Source organism: Brienomyrus brachyistius, chromosome 1 (genome assembly GCF_023856365.1).
Source record: "Brienomyrus brachyistius isolate T26 chromosome 1, BBRACH_0.4, whole genome shotgun sequence".
NCBI classification, from domain to species: domain Eukaryota; kingdom Metazoa; phylum Chordata; class Actinopteri; order Osteoglossiformes; family Mormyridae; genus Brienomyrus; species Brienomyrus brachyistius.
In genome coordinates this window covers 26,906,132-26,930,396 of record NC_064533.1, presented here as the reverse complement: position 1 = coordinate 26,930,396, position 24,265 = coordinate 26,906,132, and the positions used below count along the sequence as shown (strand labels likewise).

General features: G+C 44.6%; 1 protein-coding gene across 3 annotated transcripts in view; it reads right to left on the bottom strand.

Annotated features, from left to right (window-relative positions):
* szt2 (SZT2 subunit of KICSTOR complex) overlaps window positions 1-23,986 on the bottom strand; it is a 63,289-nt gene extending 39,303 nt beyond the window's left edge. For 2 of the 3 annotated variants that reach the window (XM_049008223.1, XM_049008240.1), the window contains exons 1-28: window positions 23,861-23,986; window positions 21,983-22,108; window positions 21,726-21,899; window positions 21,191-21,361; window positions 20,675-20,809; window positions 20,385-20,547; window positions 18,864-18,970; window positions 17,627-17,837; window positions 16,522-16,692; window positions 15,685-15,916; window positions 12,443-12,572; window positions 11,951-12,096; window positions 11,708-11,860; window positions 11,344-11,458; window positions 10,620-10,828; window positions 9,662-9,898; window positions 9,149-9,227; window positions 8,773-8,852; window positions 7,619-7,787; window positions 6,796-6,910; window positions 6,143-6,256; window positions 5,662-5,862; window positions 5,007-5,104; window positions 4,773-4,911; window positions 2,848-3,129; window positions 2,321-2,528; window positions 1,633-1,674; window positions 421-548 (exon numbers count right to left, since the gene is read on the bottom strand). In XM_049008223.1, the coding sequence (XP_048864180.1) occupies window positions 421-548; window positions 1,633-1,674; window positions 2,321-2,528; window positions 2,848-3,129; window positions 4,773-4,911; window positions 5,007-5,104; window positions 5,662-5,862; window positions 6,143-6,256; window positions 6,796-6,910; window positions 7,619-7,787; window positions 8,773-8,852; window positions 9,149-9,227; window positions 9,662-9,898; window positions 10,620-10,828; window positions 11,344-11,458; window positions 11,708-11,860; window positions 11,951-12,096; window positions 12,443-12,572; window positions 15,685-15,916; window positions 16,522-16,692; window positions 17,627-17,837; window positions 18,864-18,970; window positions 20,385-20,547; window positions 20,675-20,809; window positions 21,191-21,361; window positions 21,726-21,899; window positions 21,983-22,108; window positions 23,861-23,884 (4,159 nt within the window). In that variant the 5' untranslated portion in view covers window positions 23,885-23,986. The remainder of the gene's footprint in view (window positions 1-420; window positions 549-1,632; window positions 1,675-2,320; window positions 2,529-2,847; window positions 3,130-4,772; window positions 4,912-5,006; window positions 5,105-5,661; window positions 5,863-6,142; window positions 6,257-6,795; window positions 6,911-7,618; window positions 7,788-8,772; window positions 8,853-9,148; window positions 9,228-9,661; window positions 9,899-10,619; window positions 10,829-11,343; window positions 11,459-11,707; window positions 11,861-11,950; window positions 12,097-12,442; window positions 12,573-15,684; window positions 15,917-16,521; window positions 16,693-17,626; window positions 17,838-18,863; window positions 18,971-20,384; window positions 20,548-20,674; window positions 20,810-21,190; window positions 21,362-21,725; window positions 21,900-21,982; window positions 22,109-23,860) is intronic. The other variant, XM_049008232.1, reaches the window with a different exon arrangement.
* Between the last annotated feature and the right edge of the window lie 279 nt (window positions 23,987-24,265).

The following is a 24,265-nucleotide window of genomic DNA, read 5'->3' as shown; positions in this document are numbered from 1 at the left end:
CTTTGGTGATCAGATATCTGGGATCAAAACAAACTTCCACCATTGCTTACTATGTACTTTTATAACGTTTCTGAAAGTGTTCCAAACTGCATTTTGCAATGTCTATACTTTGATGTCAAATTACAAACGTCACATGAATCTGACATATTTACAAAGTACACTAAGATTAAGCTGAATTCAATGCCAAAACAAATATATAAGAAATAATTTATTTGCCATGAATTACGTTTATGATACTGAATGAAATGTGTGACCATGCTCCAGTCCGTGAAAGTGTGTTCCCTACCCCTAAGCCCCAGAGGGTTAAAGAATTTTCCTTTGGGATCAAAAAGGCATCTTATTTTGACACAGTCCCCATTATTATTTATACCTGTGACCTCTGACCCCGTGAAGTCACTGCGACGGAAACCAGAGACGAACCTTTAACGTAGCACTGATGAAAATGCTCCTGCAGCAGGCTGCAGTAGCCAGCCAGCTCCTTGTGTTTGTGAGGGTGAGCCATGAGCTCCGTCCAGGAGGAGGTGCTGCTGCGTTCCTGAGATGGAACCCTGCAAGAAAAAAAAAAACAAAACCCCCACAAACCATCTCCAAGCACTGTTACGAGCAGAGTGGAAGTTTTCAACAGGCACTGCTGAGATCTACCCGTAGGACCCTTCTAGGACCCGAGAAGGAAGCTTATCGTGTCAGCAGTCAAAGCTGCAAAGCTGGAGAGAGCAGACATTGCTTTTTCAAGCACAGCGACTGCAAACATTTGCGTAGAAAATATCCAGTCAACAAGAGCAGCCAGTGACACCCATTGTCGAGCAGGGAAATGCAGCCAGCCCAACAAACATTAGTGCAATGATGACATAAAAAAAAAAAAAACTTGATTACTAAAATAAATGTACTTAAGCATTGTGCTAAAAAGTAAAAAAAAAAAAAAAAAAAAAAAAAAAAAGTATTTTTGAGTCACCAAAAATATAAAAACATGATTTGTGAATTAAATATGCGTAAAGAGAGTACACTTAAGCAGATATTAACCAGAAGCTGCTGGAACGACAACCCCCCAGACAGCCTAGTCACCCCTCCCTGCACCTAATCCCTACTTCTCCCACAGCCCCCATACTCTACAATCCCTTGCCACCACTATGTGGCGCTCTTTAAATTTCGGTGCCATTTGTCTCGAGTTCCAGATCTTCACTCATATAATGTGTCTGCAAAGCTTGAAAAAGTTCCATCAAATACTTTTCGAACTATCATTCTAACAAAAAAGTGGACCGGTCGCAAATCCATATATGTTCCCCATCAAGGGAATACAATAATCATCTTTTATTAAGCCCGAAAGCACCAATAAAAGAAATCCTCTGCAGAAACCACCGATCCAGACCCAAATACCATCCAGAATTCAGAGTAAAACCCCAAACAGACAAAGTGTAAAACCAAGATGTCACTGGCAAGGCAACGGCAGCAAGCCTCGACATTAAAAGCTCGTAAACTTCACACAGCAGCCGTAACAGGGTGAAGCCAGGTGGACACCAAAGTTAGAGCAATGCAGAGGAGCACAGAAGACACCTGTCCTGTCCCACGATACCCAGTGACAGAGAGGATCAGTACTGTGACCAAAGGGCAGAAGAACACAGGCACTCGTGCTACCTGCTAAGCTGATACATCTCCCAGGAGTCTGCATCTTGAGGTCTATTCTCAACCAGAAAAACAATCAGAATAACACATTTTAGTGAAACACCCCTTCACATCAGGACTGCACCCACTCTGAGCACTTTCACATCCAGACTGAAAACTCATCTATTCTCCTTGTCTTTACATTAGCATGAGGGTCTGTCAAGCATTTTGTTGGGTCTAATTTCTTGAGGTCTGTTTCTCGTGTCTCATCTCTTACCTCCAAAATTTTCCCCTAGGATCAATAAAGTTTATCAATCTTGCAGATCATTTATTGTGTTTTTGTTACTCTTTCTGTTAGTTAGATTTATCTGAGTTTGTGCAGCACTTCGATCAACCTCTGTTTTAAATGTGCTTCATAAATACATTTTTGATAGACTGATTGATTGAACGCTCATTAGTACAATGTAGCACCATACCAGAACACTATATTTAATAACAGGACACTAACTGTTTATGGAAGTTTGAGGGGGAAATAAGGTGGATACAGGGTTTTCATGGAAACTATATGACACATCTCAAGGTGGGTCACTGTCACGTCACAGTCAGCCTGATGCCTCAACCGGCTCATTAACTGTTGTTAGCAGAACTTGAGGAGACTGAGGCTAGAGGAGCAGATATCAGGTATGAAATGTTCCCAAGGCGCAGGAGAAGAGTGACATACCTGAAGAAGATGTCCCGAGGCTGCCTGTTGGCACTGGGATGCACCAGCTGCTCCTTGAGGGACTCCAGAGAGCAGTTGTAGATGTAGATGGGGCAGCGCGGGCGGGCGAGATTCCCAGCACTCTGCTGAGAGACCTGTCGGCTGAAGGTGATGTGGAGCTCTCGTTTGTTAGGCTCCATAAACTGGACACCGTCCTTTTCTTCCACGCCTGGGATTTTAGGAAAGAGTGGCCACAAGAGGATCATCCTTGGTTGACCAAAATGGGGCAACGAGAGCTGTGATCCATACAGATGCAATGCTTGCCTTATCATTAGCCAGTGACACGATCGAATCAGTGATTAACATGGGGAGGGAGGGGGGCGCAATCCAGAGGCCAATCTGCTTTCAGTAGGGGACAGGACCTCTGGAGCCCCCACTCTGTATACTCCCCTGGACCAATAGCAGTTACCCCATTCATTCAGTGGACAACATAAAGCTAGGAGTCAGGTATGGTACTCAATGCAGAAACATCAGCGCCAAGGTCTCACCTTGTTCGGAGCTGCCCCCGTCCCGCTCGGTTGCCAGGTTGACCCAGTCCTTGCTCTCCCCGGTGGAGATTTCCGGCAGGGTGCACTGAGACACCGTGTCCGGACTGAGGGGCCGGCTGCCTGCATCGCTCCTCGCTGAGCTCTGCCCCGCATCGGTACTCGACTCGCCCGCCTCCGGCTCATTGCTGCTGCTGTTGTCCCTGAGCGTGTCCTCGTCCTCCTGCAGGCCACACTGATCTTGGGCCTCTCTGTCCTGACCAGCCTCCATCAGAATCTCAATATCTGAAAGAACGTGGTCAAAGAAGGAGTCCCGTATTCAAAGAAGTCAATGTTACATTCAATATAATTAAAAAGCTTCTCTTCTCACCTCTTTATTTTTTAAAGAATTTCTTAAAATGTAATTTTCAAATTAAATAGAACATGTAATGTGAACATATAAAAATAGTGACTGCAATTAAAAAACTAAAAACAGCCAAAAATAATTCTTGGGATTTGGATTTTTCACATAGAATTGAATTGAACTGAAAGCCCCCACAAATATATGAATACGAACATATGTGTGTGTGTGTGTGTGTGTGTGTGTGTGTGTGTTGTATACACATGAAGTGTTACACAGGGTTTCTTGAGACCATCCAAAACCATATGGTTCGGTAAAGGGGCATCTAAGATTTCCCATAACGTGAGTGTGAGTGTTATGATAATGGAATTTCGACGAGTAAGAAAAAGGGTTGTTAAGGGGTTATGATGCTTGGAAGAGAGAAAATATTGTTTGAATGTTAGACAGAGGCTTAGGCTTGTACTTCACAAGATAAGTGTGTGTCACAAAAATATGTGAAGTGAAATGAGAATTATTGTGGGGAGAGGAAAGCTGCACATGTGGTGGAAATGAGTAAAGGCCATTTCGCGCTTCACAACTCCGCATGTGCTTCCGATCCACGCAAGTGTGAGTGATGTAAACTGTCATTAGGGGTTTGCATCATGCGTGTCAGTGCGTGTGAACTGCACATGTGCAAGGAAGCTGGCTAGATGTTTCCATTAGGTGGAGCAGCGGTCAACCAACAAAAGATGAGAGGAAGAACCGTTGTTGTTGTAGTAGTTATGGTGAGCAGCTGTATGGGGAGGTGTGGAGGTACCTGCATACCTAACTTTTCATACTGGCCGGAAATTACTCTACGGTATTTGGTATTTTCCAAAGCAACACTCTTCTGGCATTCTGTTATCATGGCAATAAAAATTCACCGGGCACAGTGAGTCCCAGCTAAATTTGTCTTTTGGCAAAACATTGTGGCACGCCATATTACCTTAATACCGTCCAAGCCTAACAACTTTAAAATTCCTCAGAAAAAGTTTCCTCATTTCACTACGTTGCAAGTATTTGTGTCTGTTGCAATACATCTGCCCTCTACTGATGGAATATCACTGCTGCATGCACCGACTGCAACCATTTGTGTCCACGGTCAAATGCAGCATGAACACGAGCTTCCATGCACACACCCGTGCACAGCCTGAAAGCATACGTGGAAAAGTGAAGCATGAACTATGATTTAATGACTAGGAAGTGTAGTGCACAAACCCCAAAGAAGGCAGCAACTAAGCTATAAGAGGAAACCCAAGAACCCTGAAATTTTGAGTTGCTTTGTGGAACAGCTTCGCAGTACATGCGATGTCACCCAAGACACGACACGTTTATTAAACAGGGACAGTAACACCTTCTCCTGTCTCTGAGTCTCCTCTATAACAGATGTAAATGAGATACGTCCTGTGCTTTCTACAGTAGGCTCCAAGGTCACTAAGACCCATTGAGGCACAGTTACAGAAGATATGCATGCTACCGAATAGCTTCTTCTAAGCGCTAAATGAAAAAAAAATTATGTTTATATTTCTTTATTCTAATGGGAAGGAGAATTACAGGAATTGCTTTTTACCTGCAAAGGTGGCAGGAAGGAAGGTGAGGAAGATCTGATGGGCGTTGACGTACTTGGCGTAACACTTCCACTGTGGAGATGGGGTCTCGTTCTTCTCTGCGACGGCACCCTCTTCAGCCAGACCCGCGTTGCTCACACTCTGCAGCCCCAAACAAGAACAGCAGTCAATGCCTCAGTGTCGGACACACGGTGCGATTCGAAACCGCCATCAGACTTCCAGACAACAGACATTACCTGCAGGGTGCTGGAGGATCCTGTCGCATCCTTGCTGTTCCCCATGGTGTGCAACGCTGCCGTCATGTCCAGACTCTCCGGAAGCTTCACACAGGCCTCTGGAGAAAAGTAAGGCAGTGTCATCAGCGTTAAGTGTTAACAGGCAGGTAAATCAGCCTGGAAGAGTTAGCATGCTGTTCTCTTAATAATTAAGAAGGTTTCCGGATATAAGCTAGCTATTTTGGTCTGGAGTGCAACAATGAACATGCCACGTGGAAGCCATACAGAAGATTCGAGAAGATACTGTCTAAATGATCACCAGGAGTCAAAATCTAATTTATGTCACCAACATATTACGATAAAAGCTGGAAAGTTTTCATTTTAATCTATTTATTCAGCAGACGATTTAACCCAAAAGGACATCGATTTTTCTCAGTAAGCAGGGTCAGCCAGTCCATGGAGAAATCAGAGTTTAAGGGCCCTGAGATTTGAACCGGTGGCCTTCTGATCACAGGCATAGTGTCCAAACCCAGTGAGTCACGAACCATTGCCCCAATTATTATTCATTTTCTCTCCAAAACTCGCCTGCTTGGTTCTTTAAGGTACTTCATTTACTACCTGAACAGTATGACCCCAAAAATTCCATCTTGCCATGTGCATGGAATATTTCCGTTACCTTCTTTGACAGGCAGTGAGAAGGGCAGCACGTGGCCCTCGCGCTCCCTCTGCATGATGTGCTGCATGAACGACGAATGTTCAGCGTCTTCCAGGGGAATCTCACGGTCGCTGAGGTCCTGCTTCATGCAGCTGTGGAAGAGGCTCACCAGCACCTCATTGGGCAGTGAGGGGCTACCACGAGCCACCTCTTCATTATCGTCTGCAGCACAAAAAAAAATTGTATACTTGTGGCTGTGCTTACAAGGACAAGGCTGAAAGAAACCATCTGATAGCAATGTTTGTGAACCCAGTCCTTGGTGACCACCCAGACAGTCCACATTTTTGCTTCCCCCCGGGCCTCCCACCACACCTGAATCGAACAGCGAATACATGGTAGAGGAGTGTTGGAATCTGGAAGGGAGCAGAAATGTGGAATGTCTGGGCGGTTCCCAAGGACCGGTCTGAGAAATACTGGCCTACAGCATTACGCAACTATGTACCTCTGCTGAGAGTAAGGAAGACAATCTCAATCTGCTGGCATTTGGGAAGCAACTTCATCAGGTCAAACTGGAAGGGAATGGTCTGGATGCACTCGTCGGATGCCGCCGCGTCTTCTGCATACAGACAAAGATACAACATCTCAAGGCCTGAAACGCGTGGTCTGCAGTCTGAGCGTCAGCATTTATCTCTGTCATCAACCATGGGTTGAGTTTAAATACAATATAATTCTTCGACTGATGCCGTCAATAATGTACAATTAAAATCTAACATTTTAACTGTTTTTAAAAAAGAGGACAACTAGGTAGGGTGTAAAGAGAAGCGACCAGACTGCACACAGACAGCAAATGTCATCATGAAAGAGAAATCCTGGCGATTTTTCCATCCCAAAAATACATTTTTATGTACCACAAAGGAGGACAAGTCTGGGGAGAAAAGTATGCATGATCATCTCGTCAAACAGTGACTTAGCCAATAACTTTAACTCCTAGCTAGCTGGAATATTTACAGGTTTAGAGGAAAGGAGAACTAACCTTTGATGATGGAAACAGCTCAAGCATGACATAAACTGGTAGCCTGACATGGGCAATCTACCAAAGAACCCTCTGAACTCCAGGTTAGCAAGGCGATCTATTTCAGTTATGTTGGCACTCACCCCTAAAAACTTTGTCCCCACACAGCGGGTAGATGAGGTCTTTGTTTTGGCACAGCTGACTTAGGTATTCAAAAGTCATAATAGTACACATGCAGGCCAGATCCCGGGGAAAAATCTGGAGAGGAAGCAGTATAACATTAGAGTTCAAAACCTCCCATAATTGAAGTTATCGTAGGGGGCGATTGTAGGATTTATTAAGGTGGGGGCATAAGAAGAGAGAAGAGAGGGGTAAGGGGTGCGCAAAGATTACAGCGCATTGCCGCACCCACCACATGACAAACCACCTCAAGGATGAGAACCTGAGTGCAGCTGTGCAGTGGGTGATACCTCAGCACCACACCAGTCCAAATGGAACAGTGTGAGTTTACTCCAGTTGGCCAATCCTGCCACCAACCCCCAAATTTCCCTGCAAGTTAGAGGACCTCCTTACAGGGCTGGATGTAGATTTGCATCATACCCAGGTCGAAGCAATTGCAGGTTAAGGCCCTTGCTCAGGGGCCCAAAGGAGTAGGATCACTGAATCATTTACGGGATTCGAACCAGCGACCTTCCGATTGCAGGCACAGATCCCTAGCCTCAGACCCAACATAAGAGAAGACATAATTCATACAGAGGAGCCAACTTTAAGATAAGTCAATGATTTGTTTTGAATCGGTGACTGACAGGGGAGGAGGCACATTGGGAGCCAATCAACTTTCATCGGGGTTAGTGCCCTGTGGCCTTGTCCCTATGGCTGAATCATCATAAAAGCAGTTTTGGTAAAGCAAAGATTTTTAAATAAAACCGTAATAGGCAGTGAAGAGTGTATAGGAGGAGGACTGACCGCCTGGGGGATCTCTTGGTACATGAGGTCACGGAGGTGCCTCTGATGCTCAGCAGCCACGCCAACCACCCCTGTCTGAGGCTCCACCCAGCACTCCGTGACCAGGTTCAGCTCCGTGTCCACATCAATGGCCTCTACCTCTGTGTCATTGTCGTCGTCAGTGGAAAAGCTGCACCAAAGAGTGCTGGCTTAGTGAGTGTAAATGGCAAGCTGATTCAGTAATTAATAGCACAACCAATACCTCTGAATGAAGGAATCGATTGAGGTATGCAGAGAAGTGCATTAGCGTCTATTGCACAGATTTAACAAACAGAACACAATGCATTCCAATTAAACCTAATAACTGAAAAATCTGTATGTAGTTAACTTGTGGGGCGGCATGGTGGTGCAGTGGTTAGCACTGTTGCCTCACACCTCTGGAACACGGGTTCGAGTCTCCGCCTGGGTCACATGTGTGTGGAGTTTGCATGTTCTCCCCATGTCGTCGTGGGGTTTCCTCCGGGTACTCTGGTTTCCCCCCACAGTCCAAAACCATGCTGAGGCTAATTGGAGTTGCTAAATTGCCCGTAGGTGTGCATGTGTCAGTGAATGGTGTGTGAGTGTGCCCTGCGATGGGCTGGCCCCCCATCCTGGGTTGTTCCCTGCCTCGTGCCCATTGATTCCAGGATAGGCTCCGGACCCCCCGCGACCCAGTAGGATAAGCGGTTTGGAACATGGATGGATGGATAATTAACTTGTTTGATGGTCTGTCTGAGAGCAATTACATATATTCTAATATCCTATATATATAAAATTGCTTACACATGACGACAATAACGGCAAAAACAATCCCTTTGCCCATCACTGATAATAATTAGGACATACTGTAAAGTCTTGACAAGCAAAAAAAAATCTTAGTTCTTTTTAGGTTACAGAAAATCCCGTGTTGCTCCTTAGCCAGGCCACATTTTTGTTCTGTTCCACCACCTACTTCGATTGCCATAATTATAAAGCCTGATTGCTGATTGGTTTGATTACCTAGCCTAGGCAAGCTGCTGCTGTACTAGAACAAAAGTATGGAGTGGATGGGGGGAGCCAGAGGACCGGACTCAGAGCCACTGTACTAGTCATGTGAGGGAAAATGCTCAGCTGTGTGTGTGTGTGTAAGGCCCCACCTGTCCTTGGTAGAGGTGGAGTGTGGAGGGAAGAGGATGTACTGGATGATGCAGGTGTGACTCTCCCCGTCCTCTGATGCCTGCAGGCAAAAAACATCACACACACACACACACACACACACACACACACACACACACACACACACACACACACACACACACACACACACACACACACACACACACACACACACACACACACACTTAGTTTCGCAATAAAGCCTCCCGTTTGAGGCCATGGACTAGAATATCTTTGAGCAGGATTGACGACAGCACACTCATAGCAGAAATAGTAGGGCACATAAGGAAAGTTAAATAACAGTGAAATCAGTCACACTGATAAAACAGAGAGTGATGTCCCTGGGACCTCCTTCACCTGCATGGGCAGCTCTGTCACCATGTTGACGATACCTTCACCGCTGGCGGCAAAATTAAACCCCTCAGACAGGCGGACGCTGAGGGGACCAAACAAACAGGAACCATAAACACACAAGAAGTGCCAATCTACCCCAGTTTCCAGTTCCAGAGAAAGGGAAAACTCCACACAGCTGCAGAGTGTTGATAGGATTTGAGTCCCCAACTCTTGAGCCCCCCCCCCCACCCCACCCACATAAGACCATCTGAACACTAAAGAAGCTGGCTAAAACCCTGAGCCAGGGTGTTCCGGCTAAGACATGAGACATAAATTGACAAAAGCACAAACATGTGGTACCGTGTGGTTCTGTGGTGTCCATGATTGGAAGGCTATCAGTTCAAATCCCAGGGTTGGCAGACTGATTTTACCAGCGGGCCATTAATTAAGGCCCTTAATCCCAACGGTTCCAGGAACTGGCTGATCATTACTTGCACTTCGCTCCAGACAAGAGCATTTACTATGTAAATAACTTACTCTGACAGCAGGGTGAGGATGTGGGTGACGGCCTGCAGCGAGACCGCCGGGCCCAGCCCATTCTGCACCGCCCACACCCAGCGCCGATGCAGGAAGTAACGGGAGAGCGACGCCAACGTGGAGGAGACCGTGCGGCTGGCGGCCACGGTGAGCGGGGCGGACAGGGTGGGGGCCTGCGAGAAGTGCTCCATGTTCAGGATGAAGGGGGCGCGATAATCAGACGGAGGTTTCTCGTACCTGCACACAGGACGGCACGCAACACGACAGACATATGTATACAGTTTAAAGATCTGTCAGAAATAACACTGAGGAAATAACACTGTCAGGAAATAACACGGAATTGGAGTAAAGCAAATATGACAGTTATCTTATAAGGAATATGAATTGTATCATCATAAACGCCATAGCCAATCGGGCTCTCTGAGGTCACATGACAAGCCTGTGGCTCAGCAGGTTAGGATGCTGCGTCCAAGATCGGAATGTCGTCGGTTCAAATCCCAGGGCAGGCAGAGTGATGTGACTACAGAGGCCCTTCGGCCAAGGCTCTAAACCTCAAACATTTCCAGGACTGGATGACCCAGAAATATGTTGCCTTGAATAAAAGTTTCTGCTAAATAAATGAATGTTATATGTTGTTCCCAGTCACGTTTAGACTGGACCTGGTCTCTCGCACCCCAATCAACATTCCCAGACCACGATGCCAGAGCCAGCCCTCCACCTCCCGACTCCACTCCCGTTCCCAAATAAGTCACCATTCCTTCCCAGTGCACCTCTCCTCATGTTCCTCCTTTCCTTCTGGCCCACAGCTCGGGTGATACCAAACAGCCTACAGGCTTTAAGAACTCTTCAAAGAACCTTACAGTTCTCAGAAGTATACAGCATGATTCTAGCAACCACAGGGAACGTCAAGTAATGGAGGCCGAGTTTTAACGCCAGGGCAGCGATGGGCTCAGCTGACCTGATCAGAAGCTTCTCCAGCGGCTTGTTAAGAACCACCACACAGGGCCGGTCAGACAGAGCCGGTTTGAGGGTGAGCGGGGGAGGGGATTTGGAGGGGGACACATTCTCTAGGACTTTTCTCTTCACTTTAGGGGTGGAAGCCTCTTTTCCCTGGACACGGTGTGGAAACCTCAGTTTCAGGATCTGGTCCCGAAGCTCATCTGCGATCTGTGAGATAAGGGACAAACAGGAAGGTATTCAACCAGTGTTTCTCACTAGGTCATTCCCACAAACTCATCATGATAACATGTGAATTTTCTTTCATTTCTAAAACTAGCTTGAAGACACGTTTAAATTATACAACTTCATTGTCTACACAGTCAGTTTTGCCTCTGCGGTAATCAGTTATTATATTACCATTTATTTCTGCAATACAAATACTTCATAAATCCCACGGCAGGGGCTATGCAGATGAGGAAAAAAAAATTACAAAACTAAAAGAAGGGAGCAAAAAATATCATCTGATCATACAAATTAATTGAAAATATGAAATTTTCACCTTCTTTGATTTTTTTTTGCCCCAAATTCAACAATGACGTAATTTTAATATACATAAAAAGTTATGGTGATGTCACTTGCTGTCCACAAAAAACAGTATTTCATTGTATTGTATTAAAAAAGAAAATACCCCACTACTGCATGGTTGTAAGAGATTATTGGATACAATTATGTCTACATAGTACCTTATTCCTAATGTGGGCCAGGGTCCCTATAGGAAATCCTAGCCGGAGCACCATGCAGGGAGCCTTGGAGATCAGACGCACCAAATAGAAGGACGTGGGAGGCTGGTCAAGGCCACTGCAAACAAGAGTTTAGGAAGACATTTCTCTTTGCCACCATCATCCTCATCACCATTCTGTGTCAGCATTGATGTCACTCATAGTTCCATGCACCTCAAGCCAAGTTCTTCACTAAATAAGTGCCTTGATCCTCTATAACACTGTGTGTCAAACCTCTCCTTGAAGCGCATCTGCTATGTCATATATCTGGTTAGTTCCACCAGAGGTGCCAATTTCATGACCAGAAAGTAAAAATCTCTCCACTCACCTGTAGATGAGCTTGACGTAGGAATAGCCCTCCACCAGGACAAAGCTGCTCCAGTCCCGCAGCAGGAAGGTGAGGGCCGAGTGGGAGATGCGGCACTGGATGGTGCTGAAGCGGCCGTTGGCCCCAGCCATGTGCAGGTGCTTAGGGACAGGGCTGCGGGGAAACTCGGAATTACGGTACCGCCGCGGGACGCGCTACGCCACGAGGAAGTACGCCGAGAGGAATGGGCCGGGCCCTGCGTACGTGTCGTGCTGCAGGATGATGGTGATGCGATGCATGTGTAGCCATCTCTGCCAGAAGTTGGCGTCCATGGAGAGGATGGGCTTCCAGTAGGAGGCGAACTGCGACTGGCTGGAATCCTTGGAGCCGCTGTACTGCTGGGACAGCACCTGCGATTCAAAGGGCACACCAAGGAAGTGAGTTTGTGTAAAAGTCAAAAAATTAAAAAAAAAGCAAAAAAAACTATGTCAGTGTGTCACCTCAGCATTTCAAAACCTCTGCTAAAGTCACCCCAGTAATTCCAGCAACTGTCCAACATACCCGTGTATATTTTTACATGGGCACTACCACACCTAATCAATACCTCACCGACTTAATCAATACCTCACTCTATATACAGTACATGCGCATGTCTTAAAGGATATATGAAAATAAGCTTTATTTAATTTCATCAGTTATCTATGTGACCTGCAGAGGCATTTTACAGGCTCTTACATACAGCACACAGGGACTGACCGGAGTGGTGGAGCCAGGAGGGATGTAAAACAGAGGCACTCCATTTTTTGTACTCTCTGGGATGGTGTAGTGCTCTGGCAAGGAGTTGAAAGACTGCAAGTGGACCAGCATCTGATCCGTCTGGTTTATGCTGAAGGGAAGAATAGGGTTTATAAGTATACAATGTATAATCAACAACCACTTTATTAACTATAGTTGCTTGCTAATGCAAACAGCCGGCTCCTCTAAACAACCAAAAATATGACTGCAGCTGAATACACACGGCACATAGACAAGGTCAAGAGGTTCACTTACTGTTTACCGATGAAAAGGTATCTAGATCATATACAGTAACAACCAATGTTCCCCAAGGCTATGTCCTTGGTCCTCTTATTGTCTTTCTCTACATTACCTCTCTAGGTCTGATGGCATCTCCTACCACTACTACACTGATGACATCCACATCTACATAACCTTCTTTCCTAATGACACCACGGTCTCTGTTCAGGTCTTTGCATGCCTGAAGGACATCGCAGCCTGGATGAGGAATAATCACCTCTAGCTTAACCTCTCCAGGTCTGAGCTTATTGTCTTCCCTGCCAACCCTACCATCAACCATGACATCATTCTTCAACTTGGATCATCCGTACTGTGTCCGTTAAGGTCTCATAGGAAATTAGGAGTAATGATTGATGTCCTTTGCAGAGCATATAACAGTACTCTGCCAATCTTGCTGATTCACCCTGGATCACATTAAGAAGACCAAGTCATTGTCTCATTATGCTGCTCAGCTTCTAGTCCAGGAATCTGTTACCCCACAACTTGACTACTGCAGCTGCTTACTAACAGGGTTACCAGCTTGTGCTATCAGACCACTGCAGACGGTTCAAAACATGGCAGCACATCTGATAGTCATTCAGCCTAATTATTCTCATATTACACCTGTTTGTCTTTCAACACCATGTTGGTGCTCACATCAAGTTCAGGTCCTTGCTGCTGGCTTACTGGTCCATTAATAGGTAGGCATCCATTTCCATCAAAAGCCTCCTTACTACCTATTTCCGATTTCGCCCCCTTTGGTCAGCAAACCAACATTGCTTAGAGCACCCTCCAACACATGAGAAGTGTCACTCCAAATGACTCTCTTGCAAGGTTCCCCGGCGATGCAATGAGATACTGAATCATGTCCAGTCATCAGAAACCCCAATGCCTGTTCCTTCAATTCCTCTACCATGAATGGTCTTTGCATGTACTTGTGTTGCACTTACTGCACCTTCTGTAGTCTTAATGCCCTGTGTCTCACTGTATCTCACTGACATATATGTATGGTTGTGTAACTCATGGGTAGCTCCTATTCCAATACTTCATACACTGTATACCTGACCATTGACTGTAAACACTTATGCCTAGATAACTCCTTGACAACATGAATGTTTGCAATGTGCCATTTTCATCACTGGTGTGTCGCTTTGAACAAAAGCATCTACTAAATATGCAAATGTAAATATACGGTTTGCATTAGAAAGGCTTGTGACCAAAAACAAATATTGAACAATGTGTGATTGTTGGTGCTTGACATTTCAAATTGCAGCATCACAAAAATAGCCACCTGTCTAAAATTTTCACACACTACAGCATTAAGAGTTTAGTAACAGGAAGGTCAAAAGTGCAAAAAAAAACAGGTGGTGTACAGAAAGGCTTCTTCAAAAACACAACTAGTGTACCCCTGAAGTGGTTCTGGATGCAGTAATTAGCAGCTCAATATTAGAATATTGAATACCACACCAGATTCGCACCAAACGCCAGCTTCAGTTAATTAGACTAGATGCAATTGCTGTTGCTGTCATGTTATCATAATCACCTTCATCTAAAAGTCTTATATACACCGTCTTATAGTCTTATATACATCAGCCATAACATTAAAACCACCTGCCTAATATTGTGTATGTCCCCCTCGTACCACTACAACAGCTCTGATATATGGAGGCCTGGACTCCACAAGACCTCTGAAGGTGTCCTGTGGTATCTGGCGCAAAGGTGTTAGCAGCAGATCCTTTAAAACCTGCATGTTACAAGGTGGGGCCTCTATGGATAGGGCTTGTTTGTCCAGCGAATCCCACAGATGCGTGATCAGATTGAGATCTTTTGAAGGTCAAGTCAACACCTTGAGCTCTTTTTCATGACCCAAGATTTTCCAGCAGGTTATTGCTGGGAGCGTTACACTGCCTCCACCAGCTTGTCTTCTTCCTATACAGCATGCTTGCAGCATCTCTTTTCCAGGTAAACGAGGCACACACACCCTGCCTCTGCAAAATGCAACGAAAAATGTGACTCATCAGACCCGGCCATCTTCTTCCAGTTCTGACGCACATGGCCACTGCAGGCACTTTTGGCTGTGGACAGGGGTCAGCATGGGCACTGTGACTGACCCGAAACTACACAGTCAGATACGCATCAATCCGCGATGCGCTGTGTGTTCTGAAACCTTTCTATCATAGTTCTTGAAGTTGATGTGTTGGCTGACTGTTCACTTTCCTAATACACAAGGACACCCTCTGACAGGTGCCACTGTAATGAGTAATCGGTGCTATTCACTTCACCTGTCAGTGGTTTACAGACAGTCCTTCAGGTAAAGAACTTCCAACTTGTACTTTTGAACAGACTGTCATAAAGCCCATTATATAAAAAAAATTGAATTAAATACAATAGTTTATAACAGCAAACATATGCACTATTTTGTGATGCTCATAAAAACATAGCATAGCTTCAGTGGTTCGTCGCCTTGAGGCACAGCACTGTATGTAGTGATTATCACTATAGTATTATTATTACTGTTATTATGTAATGCATTTCTTTTGTTCCAACCTACCAACAAATTTGACTTAAAGACAGACTTGGGGAACAGATTTTGTTAATAACCTGGGGATCGCCTGTACAGCTCCTAGCACACAGGAACTAAATAATGAAAAACCAACCAAACAACACCGAATACCTGGTACAAGTATGCTGGGAGCTGGATGGGAGCAAAAATGTACACTAGACTGAGAAACACTGGTTTAAACCATTTGTTCAATAAATATATGACAACGTAAAATGGGATGTCAAAAAATACTTTATGAGTCAAATGAAGTCCAGGTCACATTTCAGGAGCCATTTTAGCAGAGAACTCCAAAGGGTTCAGAAACCTTCTTTCATAATTGTATACAATCTTACTTACATTAAACCCCCAGAAGAACTAAATGAGCAGGGCCCACCATACTGACCTCTGCAGAGTGTTCCAGAAGCGGCGGATGACAGACGTGCGGTAGGGGCTGGTGATGGGCTTCCTCATGGTGCAGCTAATGTCATGTAGGATGTCATAGCTTCCCTCCATGGTCACCTCCACCCACGTGGTGCGCTTTCCTGGATCCAGCGGCCAGGACGCCACTGCCAGGTACTCAATGCGCATGTTGTGCTTCCATAGAAGGACGAGCTTCACCTCCAGCTGTGTCCCGCCTGAGACATTGGGAGATGCTTTTACAAGCCTCCTACAACCTCAGCCATCCATCCCTGCATGACCTCTTATTCAGGCCAGCTGAGCACCCATTTGCCGAAGGAAGAGCAACAGCCAATTTAGAGACACGATTTTTGCGGATCAGCATGTCTTTGGATCATTTGGAACCACACATGGGCCAGGGGCATATACAGGGGTGGGGCCACAGGGACACTGGTCCTAACTGAAAGCTGATTGGCCCCCGGAGTGTTTCCTGAGTGCCCCCTCCCCTATCACTGATTCAAAACATACCATTGGCTAAAGACAAGACTGGTCCCTCTATATGAATTTTGGCCCCTCTAATGTTAAAAAAAAATAACTGAATTGGCCCTGCCATGATCAAGGAGCACATGCAAACTCCATCATAGACAGATCCATGGCAGGACTCGGACCGCCTACCTTGGAACTGAAGACCCAGTGCTATCGATTGACCCCACTCACAATCAGCCAGCCAATACCATTAATGTAAAATGAGCTGGATAGAAAGCTTACCCTGCCTAACTAATCGCACACTGCATAAGCGCTAAAGACGGACATGGGTTGGCTTGGCTCCAGGTGGGCTCCGTACCTTTGATGAGGTTGATCTCACGGATGGAGTACCCCTCCCTCAGCCTGACCGACACCACGCTCAGCAGGTGGGCATGCACCTCCTTCTCGGTGTGCTTCTTCCTACGCATGACCAGGGCAGGGTTCCCGCTGGCTGACACTAGGTGCTCGTTGAAGAGCTTGTGCTGGGAATCTGAAGGGTGTCATAGACCCACAGTTAGCAGGGGTGTAAAGTCTCACGTTTTATCAATAAGATTCACGGCTTTCAGCCCCTGCTGCTAATCGAAATGCAAATGCAAGTCTCAATGGTTTTTATGTAGCCAAACCGAACAAAGACAAAACGTTGTTGTGAAGATATGACAGCAGAATTAATCTGGTCAGCAAGACCCCCCCCCCAATTCAGAAGTTTTCAGCTGCCACAGCCACCTCCCAACCCCTAGACAGCAAAATATTTCAGTTTTCAGTGCACGACTATATGCAAGGAGATTTTTTTTGATAGCTTGCCATTTTCAGCAAATTTTACGGGTGTTTTTGAATCGCTCATCTTACCCTTTTCAATGTTGATAGAATGACGTGTGTGTTAGCATGACATACATGAGAACCCTATACATAAACAAGTGTGCTTCTACATAATCATTCATCTTTATTCTATGGATATAGAGGGCAAACTGTAAATTCTTCTTACGTTCTTCATGGGTCTATAGATGCATTTTCAGTATCTACCTCTGCAGTCACGTCAATGTAGAGTCTACATCATTGTTTCTTAACTGGTGGGTGATGATACAAAAGTGAGGACCATTTCCATTGGGTTGTGTAGTTTGTGGTTAAAAAAACACACATTATTTTGGATTGTGCAAGAAGGCACTGTACTAATGTTAATGTATTATGCTCTATATGTGGCTCAAAATTTGGGTCATGACTTAATAACCAAGGGATAATGTGGGCGTTGAGAGACCACCAGTTAAGAAGCATTAGCCTATATCATTGAGACACATGGCATTAAGCAGGGGACGTGTGCAGCACACAGAACCAGACAGACACAAACACCTCTTCACCTGGACCCCAAGTCTGCACTATGAGGGCTAACCAAGCTCCAGGAAGGAGATTCTCCAGAAACACTGTCCTACCACAGTAGTAGTCTGGGTTCATGGATTCGCTGGTCTTCAGGAAGGAGTAGGTGAGGAATGCCTTATGATAGGTGTTCATCTCCTGATTGGTCACATCCAGCTCTGGGCAGATCGACAAGTAGGACCCAAAGGTGGCCATGGAGATGAACTTCATCAGCTCCACGTTGGGGATGTAGCCAAAGCTGCTGTCGTAAGAATATGCCCCACCCACCTGGGAAGTGAGACATCTGTTATTAAGGTTATTGTAACCACCACCCCCCACCCGAGTCTCTGCCCCCTTTAACTCCACCCTTATTAAGACATATAGAATTAATTTCATTAAGATTCTTTTCTTAGTAAATATTTCATTGATGCCCTTAGAAATTATCCAGTACATTCTGCCATAAAGCATTTTAAGAAAAAAAAACGACACTAAAATAAGACCAAAAAAACCCCAGAGACTTTAGAAAAAAAAGCAAAATAAGAACATAAATTATCAATGAAACAATAAGCCATTTGACTAAGATCCCAGTCTCTCTTGACCCTGACTGATGGGCATGTTCAAAACCTTCTCATTATGAAGCAAAATGGACATGTGGGTGTCTTTGAATACAACAGCTCATAAGGTCAATGATTATATTAAAAAAATAATATAGCTACCACCTCCATACTTTCTGTATAGATTATCACGTTATATGCTTCCTCTGCTTGTTTGACCATTCTGATGTCATAGTGGGACCCCATTCCTCTTACAATGTGGGCATTAATCTATGTAGCCGGCTTTCATTACGGAACTTTGGTTTGACCAATGAGTGCGCAGGACCTAAACATACCGTTTCTTTCACATACATTCCAAAACATCAGTAATACTTGTATCCTCATTAACCTTTCATACCCGAGTTGTTAAAAAGAATTTTTAGATCCCCCTGCATCATACTGGTTTTCCTTGGCAGAATTGACCTGGCTCCTTTCTTGGGAGCACAGGTGAGACTTGCCTATCCTTGACTTTGCTTTTCCATGGATCCAGTGGTTACCAGCAACTTAGATTTACCTGAAATAGCCTTTAATCAACTGTTCATCGGTGTGGACAGCAAGCATGAAAGGGTTAAGCAGATCTCTCCCTTCCTAATGAGCATAGTGCAGCACATGTCAGCACCAAGTCAGCGTAGAATTCATGCTTTGAGTGCCTTTAGTAATATCTTTCTGTGCTGTGACAGATCTTCAGGATTACAGTACTCGAGTGGAAATGGAGGTCTACCTGAATGAAAGAACAGGCTGTGGTTCCACTACGGAGCTGGTTCAGAATGGTCTCACACACGGAAATGTCAGGCACGCTGGTCACTCCATCCGTGATGATTATTATTCCTACAGGGGGGGAAAAAATGTCTTTTTTCACAAAGCAGACATTACTAAATGGCAAAAAAGTACAAACTGTTTATCCTTTTAAAAATTCCAGGAACATCTCAACCACCTATGAATATTTACTAAAATAATATTCTTGTTGAATTAAGCCACTGCATATTTGATAAGTAGCCAAAGGTTATTTGAAACACGTTTTATAAAAATAAGAAAGTTGGAAGCATTAAGGAGGTTCCTAAGTGAAATACTGAGAGCAGGTGTTACCCCAATTTGGGGGCACATATTTGACCACTGAAGCAGCTCAAGCATGATATTACACTCAAATATAAGTGCCCCCAGAGCTGGCTCAGCCTTTTCACGGACCCTAGACAAAGCTTTACATGGGATGGGAGCCCTACCAAGAAAATCGATGATCATTTCACTTCCTCTGCAATGCAGGTCATTCAAGGGCCCTAAGCAACTGTCTATTCTACCTATAGCTGGAGCCGCCCCAGACTGTACCAGTAAAGCATCCAGCTGTGGATTAAAAGCATAAACATCAGCTAAAATAAAACGACCGCCAACCGTGACAAGTGAATCTTCTCCCGTGCAATTCTCTGCTACATCTCCTATCTTGTCCAACTGAATAGACAACTGAGAAATTCAACATTTTTTGTGATAAATATGGTGATGTTTATGAAACAGTCCAAAATATACTCAAAATAAACTACAGCCACAGAGAGCTTGTTATACTCTGCCAACAGAGTCTGTGAAATAAGTGTTTTTCCTGTGAGTCGTGCCAACAGGCACACAGCAGCACTGACAAACTGACAACTGCTTCTGCTCAATATCGTCTCTGTGGAATCTGAAATATTTCCATACAGCGGAAGACAAATGTCTTTTGGTGACCAGCTCTTGTTTCCTTGATACAATGATACAATTATACATGTTAAGAATAAAAGAATGAATAAAAGACCAAAGGCTTATATATATATATTGTATGTCTTCATAAACATAGCTGTCATATGAAAGATAAAAACTGAATGGAATTTTTAGTATTTCATTTCATTTATGTGATAGAGGAAAATATACATTTGGGTGATCGCAGATACAGGAACAAATACTTGATTTAATTTGAATTTGTTTTTATACGGCGCCTTTCACAACAGAGTCACCCCAAGGCACTTGACCAGAGTGTGCGACAATAAATTATGACATCATTTAGACAGAATGGTACATGAAACAGGGAAAAAGGGGAAGAGGGAACAAAGAAAGTCAGAAGACCACGGAAGAGAGGAACCAGAAACTCTCAAGGAAGGAGAGAAAAAAAAAACCTCTGAGAGTCCAGTGTCAATTGGCTAATATTATAGAACACAAGCAAACGAGGTGTGAACTGTGATCACAAATACAAATGAAAGGAAGAGAAGAGAATGTCACCCACCTGCACTGGAGTTGGGAGGCAGAAGCTGGAGAGCTAAGATTCCTTGCCTGATCATGCTGACCAAACCCACATCAGCCGTCACCATGGATACCGCCAGCTTCCTTTCAGGCTGAGCATCCATCAAGTCGTTTGAGATCCCGGAGCACATAACAGCCGAATCGCACTGCCAACACAATTCAGCACGCGCCCTGAGTGTTGATGCATTTCTATACATTACGTTGAGGTTCGAGTTTAAGATTCTGACTTGAAAAACTGTGTTTTTTATAACCGGTGTCTGAACGGTGTCTGACCTGTCCTCTTGCTTGATGGTGCTGCTGCTGGAGGACCTCAGCGATGCTGTTCTCCACTGCCCTGACTTGCTGGTAGATCTGGTGTAAAAACCGTTCCAGATCAATACAATCCAGCTGGCATCCCTGGACCAAAACCTGAGGTGAATAAAAGTATCCTTAGATGGGAAGAAAGGCACACACACAAGTAAAAAAAATACCAAGATGGGACACTTAACTAAGGTTACCCATAACTACACTTCAGTTCTCATGTGAATAGGCTAAGGGGGGGTGTAGCTCAGAGGGTTAAAAGTCATGCCCACGATCAGATGGACATTAGTTCATATCCCGGAACCCTTAACCTTGATTGTTCTATGGGTGCTGGATGTTGGCCGACCCTGTGCTGTGACCCCCCCAAGCTTGTTCTCACCTGCCTGTCTTATTTACAGCAAGACTAGATAGGCAAAAAGAGAATTTCCCCATGGGGAAATTTCACTAATAACATTAAAGCACACACTGGTGAAACTCTTTAAAAATGACCTGGTGTGATCTCAGTCCAATGATGGAGGAGTAGGCAAGGATGGTGACGAAGATCTCAGGCTGAAACACAAGGTCTGTTCCAGGGACTTTGAAGGGTTTGGTCAGGCCAGCCAGACACCGGGACAGGGCATGGAAAACCTCATCAAACATCATCTCTCCTGTACTGTCATCCTGAAATGAGGAACGGCGTCACAGGAGTCCATTGATTTCATCGGACAAGGTCTATTAAATCCATTTATTCACCACTGCACCTTTTTAAGTTTATATATATGTGTGTGTGTGTGTCTTTATAAGGGTGGAGTCAAAAAAAAAATGCTGTAAATACAGCAAAGATGACGAAACATAAAATCACAGTTTTATCAAAACAGACAGATTTTAAACTTATTTTTCTATGGCTGCCTAAGACTTTCACACAGTACCACCCCCCCCCCCCCCCCCCCCCACACACACACACACACACACGCACACACAGCTAATCCCTATAATAACACTATTAAGATCAGGAATTTGCTCAAACGTCACGAATAGCACTCACCACAATTCCTGTGGAAGGGCTGAGGTCCAGTTCGATGACAAACCGGTACCGATGGGCGAGAAATGTCACCCTGGTGGACGGGACGAGCTGATAGGCCAGAGCGGCGGGGGGGAAGTCGGGCTGGCACCCCTTGGGGAGCACGCTGAGCACATCGAGCTCGCTGTCTGTGTTAAACTGCGGCCAGACAGAGACGGGGGGTGAGAACGGCGACACGTGGGGCGGGTCACCCTGAGCAGCCTTCGGGAGGAAGCACCCACCAGCTCCGTGTGGGTCGTCGGCCTCACCGCCTGGTTCAGCCTGCTGAGGAACCAGGCCAGCCGCACGTTCCGGGAGATCCGGTAGCCCTTCTTCATCAGCAGGTACACCTGGTCTGCCTCCTCCATCTGCACAGGAAACGACTCATTTCCCAGCATTCCCCCATACATACATCTTTAAACAGTACATTTATTACACTAATAGCCATCCATGTGTGGCTCTCCTCTGTGTCTGTCGTCAGAAGGTCATTGGTTCAAATCCCCTGACCAGGAAAGTGAATCATATTACCACTGGGCCCTTCAGCAAGTCCCATAACCTCAAAAATGCTCCAGAGTTCCCAAATAAATGGTTGACCTCGCACTCTGACTGCAAAATCAGCTCTCACTTTTGTCTGTGAGTCTCAAAGGAGATTAAAACGGGATGCCAGTCTATCACAGGGCATTATATTATCAATCAGAGCAAACATAATATATTAATTTAAAGGTCAATTCTATGTATATTCCATATATAAATCAATACAAAACATTAATATTATGATAAGTGAACTGATGCTCTGTTAGGATAAAACCGTCAAAAATGCATTTATCACAAATTTCTGATTTCATCAGGTCACAAACATAAACATTTTTTTGTCTTGTACAACAGTTACTGTGTTCCATGGTTTTTAAAAGAAAGTACAGAGCACAAACTGTTTAAATCTGTATTCTTTGGTGTACAAGTACATTTGTTAATATATATTTTTTTATGTATTAATCCTCTAATACTCCTGATTTTGATCTACTGGCAGAAATAGCATGACAACCTCTTCCATAGATGTTTTATGCACCTACACATTTAATTCAAATCCATAGGTTTTTAAAGAGATTTAAGCCCACAGAATGGCCATGTTACAAACACACAAAAAGCGACATAAAGATGGTTGATTTACCATAAAACCACCTGTGTATCTGTGTGTGGGTGTGTTTTTTGGGGTGGTGACACTGGAACCAGTTTGAGCCTCCTGGGGAATGCAACCACGTTTTTAGGTAAAGTGACCCAGTATCTGAGTTCTGTACCCGCCACTGATGTTTGTGCCCTAACATCTTTGGCAATATCACACAATTCCAGTAGCCAGAGCCTACATATTTAATAACGCTCAAGTAGTTTTAAATACCTGTTTAAATTACTGCCTTAATGGGGGGTAAATTACATATTTAGTTACCTACTTGACTTATAAAGGTTCACAGCTAACAGTTCAAGAAATAACTTGATATATCAAGTTAAGCTATCTGAAGATTTTTTCCAACGCATTTTTTCGCAGTAGCATTCTACAGTATTTCATGAAAACACACAAACAGTTAAAAACTTCAGAGATCGATGCCTTTTCTACTTGCATTTTTATATTTAACCGGCTTCCTTGACGGCTGCATTAAATCTCACCAGACTTAAAGCACTCTGCACTGATACGGCTTAGATTATGGCAAGGATAATGACATGTGCACGTTCCTCTTTGGCAGATAATTATTCTATTGCCAATATATAGCAATGTAATGTTCATGTTGTTTTCTGCAGGCGCATTGCCTTACCAGAGCCTGCAGCCCGAAACATCATAACAAATAGCAATCTCACTGACAAGTGTTACCCAACCAACGACATAGATCATGTGCAAACTAACAACCTAAACTCGTCAGCAATAAGTATAAATGCATAAATGCACCATCCTCGGGCAATCAATGAGACTGAATCAAGTTCACTAGGAAGTTAAAATGCTTTACTGTCTACGAGCTCAAGACCCACGGATGCAACTCGCAGCCTCTTCTTAATCCATGTACACAGTCCCATCTAGCTGTCTCACTGCAAATCTGCAGTGTCAGTTAATATGTCTGGAAATGCATACTCACATCATGATCCTGCTTCTCTACCATGCCGGCCTGATGCACCTTTATCTTTAATAGGAGGGCAGGAGCGACATACCTCCTTGTTTATTTCGCTGAAACACGCTCACTTCCTATGTCTGATGACGGAGGATATGACCCGGAAGGGGATGAGTGGATGAAGGGATTACACCCTCCCTCCTGCTCCCGTCAGTAGCGACAGGAGGCATCAGTCTCCCCCCCCCCCAGCATGCAGCAAAACTGAAACAATGACAAAATGCGGGAGACTGATACTTCTCCTAACGCCGTGGGACTTTAATGTCTTGGAAGACAAGGAAGATCCCAGATTTTTCCCCGAAAGCTTGTTCCTTCTTTTTTACTATATTTCTGGCATATGTCCGTGTTTGATTGCTTCCAATATATATATTACAG